The sequence below is a fragment of the Thalia democratica genome, chromosome 4 (assembly GCF_965202585.1).
Source record: "Thalia democratica chromosome 4, ktThaDemo2.hap1.1, whole genome shotgun sequence".
Classification (NCBI taxonomy): Eukaryota; Metazoa; Chordata; class Thaliacea; order Salpida; family Salpidae; genus Thalia; species Thalia democratica.
In genome coordinates, this window is record NC_139168.1 from 29,859,979 (window position 1) to 29,864,674 (window position 4,696).

At 29.1% G+C, this 4,696-nt stretch overlaps 1 protein-coding gene across 1 annotated transcript; it reads right to left on the reverse strand.

Moving 5' to 3' along the window:
* Positions 1 to 298: 298 nt before the first annotated feature.
* LOC145833225 (glutathione S-transferase omega-1-like) lies at positions 299 to 1,652 on the reverse strand. The gene is made up of 3 exons (XM_082940418.1): positions 1,495 to 1,652; positions 995 to 1,223; positions 299 to 652 (listed from the first exon to the last, which is right to left on the reverse strand). Exons 1-3 carry the CDS (start codon positions 1,650 to 1,652, stop codon positions 299 to 301), a joined length of 741 nt encoding a protein of 246 aa, XP_082796544.1.
* Positions 1,653 to 4,696: the final 3,044 nt, after the last annotated feature.

Sequence of the window (4,696 nt, forward strand, 5' to 3'; positions counted from 1 at the left end):
AAAAATATATTGCTCATAACGTGCGTAAAGTTGTATTAAACAAACACTAATTTAAGCGTTTTTTTTTGTTGTACAGCTTTTAAGGTTGTTATAAACTCATATTCTACCCATTGTAAAAGTATCAAAGCTTTATGAAAGCTTAAATAATAAATCTTTATAAATTCTAACTCATAACTATTTAAAAATAACTTCAGCTGTTTAATACTTTTGTAACAAGGTGTTTATAAAAAAGAAGCTATAATTTACTAATTTTACTTTTATTATATCAATAAATCGATAAACAAATACTTTATACGCTCTACTGAACGTCGTACTTGCTGGAGTCCTTGTTGAAGTAAGCGTCCACGAAAACCCTCTCAACTTCATCCGCGTGGTGGCAGGCTCGCACCGATTCGTTCGCCATCATCTTCCAATAGTACTCCCTCACCGTCGCGTTCCCGTCCACCAGCTGTTTCTGGAGTATGTGGATCTTTTCCAGGATGGGCCAGAAGTGGAAGTCGCTGTAGTTGGGTCGGTCGCCGCCGATGAAGCTCGATTGTCGGTCCTTCATCAACCGCTCGAACTTGCTGAAGCTGTTTGTCATCATTTTGACTCCCTTGTCTCTGCCTTCGTCGTCTTTGGCCCTTCCGTAGGTGAAGCAGCCGGTGGTAGCCTACAGTTTTAGTACGTTTATACGTTATTCTTTTTAATTTAAAGATAAATTGTATTGTAAACTACAGACTTCTGGAGCTTTAAAATACATCTGATTAGTTATATACAGTTTTAGTAAATTTAAAGTGCGTAAGCTTTAATTCTGAAATTTTATGACATTCACAAGAATGTAAACTATAAGTTCTCTAAGCTTTAAAAAGTCTATGAATATTTATTTGTAATGCATAGTAAACGAAAACTAATAAATGAGGATATGCTTATAACAACAGTTGAAAAATAATATATTTACTTTACTCTAAAACAACTTAATAACTTTTACAATGATCATTTTAAAGTTTACAACCTCTTTCAAAGCTTTAACCAGCATCTCCTCTTTCGCCCTCTTCATCGGGTCCTGAGTGATCATCTCTTTCTCCTTGCCCGTCGTGCCGATGACGTAATGCATTATGACGTCAGACTCGTTGATCACGTTGCCGTTGTACTCGAGCAGGGGCACTATCCCGGCTTTGGTGGGGTCTTTCTCGTGAATCCACTCGGGTTTGTCCAGAGTGTTGCTGTTGATCGTTTCGTGACTGCGAATAATTTAATTGTGAATATAATAACTTATTTACAATGCTTTGTGAAAGTACTCATTGCTTATAGATAAATCGAGAACGTTTTATTATAAACACGCATTGGTATCATTTAAATCTATAAAGTTTTACTAATACTATGCATAGCTCTAAAACAAGTAAAATTTCGAAATAAGATGGAAAACTTTCAAATGATAACACAGTTAATAAGCTTAATAGTAATAAAGTAACAACTACAGTACTAAAAACGCACTAAACGTATCAAACTCACTCTCCGAATCCAGTTGCATGCATGACCAACTTGACCCTCTGCACAAACGGGCAGTGCTTCATGCCGTACACCCGGTAAACATCTGGTTTCACCGGTGGGGGTGCCGCGTCTCCTGCCAAAGTATGTTGGTTTGAAGCGTCAAGTTGGAAAACATGCATTAGAGATATTAAAGTTGGTCACGTGACAATTCAAATTTTAAAAAATATTCAAGAAACCGTATGTTAAAAAGTAATACATATTTGAAAAAAAAACGTATCTTGTTTATATCAACAAGCACTTTTTTATTTTTATTTCAATGCAAAATTTCAAACATTAATTAAGGTATTCGAAAATTACAAAAAATTAAAATGTTTCAAAACTTATTTCAGTTATATCTCAAAAATATTTTAGTTTTTGCAAAAAAAGGAGTAATGGCTTGTAGATTTTAATGATACCTAAATACGTTTTCTATCAAATATACGTTAATTCAAGAGTTGTGGCCATTTAAATATTTTTTGAAGAAGTTGAAATGTCCGGAATTAAATTTTCCTAATTTAAATAGTCGTGCACCCATTAAAAATAACTATAAAAATTACGCTTCGATTATTAACCGTAGATAGAATAAAACTTTAAAGAAAGTAGTTTCAACAATATGCTTTACAATAGCTTTGAACGTGTTTAAAAAAATAAACAAAAAACAACAGCTAGTATTAAATTTTAACAATTATTAACTTAATGACGAATTTAAGAAAACAAGTTATATGTAAAAAAAAAGAATATACACCTATCTTTGTTTTTCTTTTTAGTTACTTATAAAATTTTACTTAATCTACTTTTGTTTTAGTTTTAATCGATATTGTACGAGTTTTTTGTTTTAGTTCCGTTTAAATAACCCAAAATCATTTTATACAGCAAATTTTATTTAAGATAACCATTCTTTTACTAATAATACCTAGGTTTATTTAATTTTAAAATAGTACTAAAAAATTAAATCAGTGAGGTTATAAGAAAATGTTATCAAACTAATTATTTATAATCTTACAGTAAGTATCTGTAAGTATATCATTTAAATAAACTTCGCAATAATATGAAACTCAGCTTTATAAATCTTTTTGTAATGGAAACACTACTGTTCTCATAAAATTACGTAAATCAAAGCAAGCTGTAAAGTTTATTAAAATACTTAAAATGTAAGAGCTTTGTTTACGTTATGCTATTTATATTTTTAATAAGCAGAAACGTAATTTAAAAGCACTATAACTCAAATAAAATGCTCTGATACGTATTTTACATTAAGGTTAGAATTAAAACTTGCCTTTACATAGAAAAAGTGTTCAAAATCTAAGTAAACAACTTGTTCACAAATGAATTAATCAATTGTTTTTAATTAAAAAATAGCTTTACTTAGAAAGTTAAATCATATAAAAAGTAAAACACAACTTAAAATTCCTCAGAGTTAAATAGTTTATTTTAACAGAAGGTTCGTATAAGTTTATTTGGAAAAACCAGTTTAATTAGCGTATTTCCAGTTTTACAAATTAACTTTGTTCTAAAAAGTTAAATGTTTAAACTTAGCGTCCTTTCAAACAAACGTAGATTAAGTTTTAACAAACAAATTTTTAAAAATTTACTCAAACGTTCAAAAAAAAGTTGAAAATAATTTTTTGATTAAAAAATACATCTCTTATACTAAAATAAATAACAAATATAAAAGTTATACTCATCGTATTAAAACAAAAGCAATACCTGACTTGTAATGCTTATTGTGAGACATATAAGCCATTGTTTTAAATTTCGTTTAAGTTAACTAGGTTTAATAAGATTATCTTACAGTTTGCAAATAATTTGATTGCGTGTTGTATGCCTGCTAAATAGGTTAAATTATCTTGAGCAAATAAGGTACAAACAGGTTAAGCAAACTTGTTTCATAATAGGCAGATAAGTGCGAAAATATGAATAAACAAACATTTATAACACAAACAACTTAATGGTTCAAAGTTTTTTTTTTTATTTCGTAAAAAAGTGCTATTGCTGTATTTAAATTAACTTTTGATAAAACAGTTATTTAGTCTACCCACGCATATTTTTAACAAATAAACACCAAAAATAAGTTGAGAATTGTACAAAACCGGATCAACTGCAAGTAAGAAAACATGTTTGCCTGAAAATGAGAAATGAAGCTGAAGCTGGTATAAAGGCGATAAGCGGAAGCAAGTCTCACATGTCAATAGGAGAGAGGGTTACGGGTGGCGAACATAAAAAAGATACAAGTACACTACAATTCAAAGTTAAACAAGTTGTTAATTGTATGTTTAAATCAGGGTAGGGGACCAAGATCACTTGCTTGCAATTTGTGAAAAACTAATTGTTATTTTTCAGTTACAAGCAGTCATATTTAGAGTTTTGGCGCTTATTATGTCAAAAAAATATTTGCTTTCAACTTGATGTTTTATTATTAATGATATCAAGGGAGTTAAGTTTAAACTCAACATTCGAAACAGTTTTTATCTATCTTATTTTTAGTTTCAAAAATTTCCATATTATTAACAATTTCAAGTTAAATTTAGCTCATAATATTAAGTTTTTGTAAAATATTCAAATATTGCTTTAAATAAATAAAATATACAAAATGGTTATAATAATGAAGTGTAAGTAAAATAAACTGTTACTTCAACGACCTTACTTACCTTTTTTAACAGACATCTGTTTTATATGCAGCTTTTAATTGGTAGATTTTTAGTAGTGATCATCTACCAACTTTTTTGCTTGAAAAGGCTAGTTTTTATCTTATTAAACATATGTTTTATGTGATTAGTTACTTTATATTCACAAAAAGCTTAAAGAATGTTTTCAACATACTTTCTGACAAATGTGTTTGACAACCATCTAGTTACAATAGTAATACCAACAACTAGTGATTTACCGGATGCACTATTTCGGACCCGGTCGGATTCGCTTCCGGATCTATTTTTGAGTTTAAGATCTTACTGGGTCCGCTTCCGGATCCAAATCCTAAATTTTTTATGTAGTTGCAATAGAGAAGAAACTTATAAGACTTAATTATTATAATACCATTAATTAATAAAAGTGTTTTAATACAAATATTTTGTTAAAAAAATAATACAATGTTATTGTCTAATTAAATATTGTATTTTAGAACTAGGAAAAGAACATTGTAAAAAAATCTACTTATATGAAATCTCAGTTTAAATGTTATATTTAA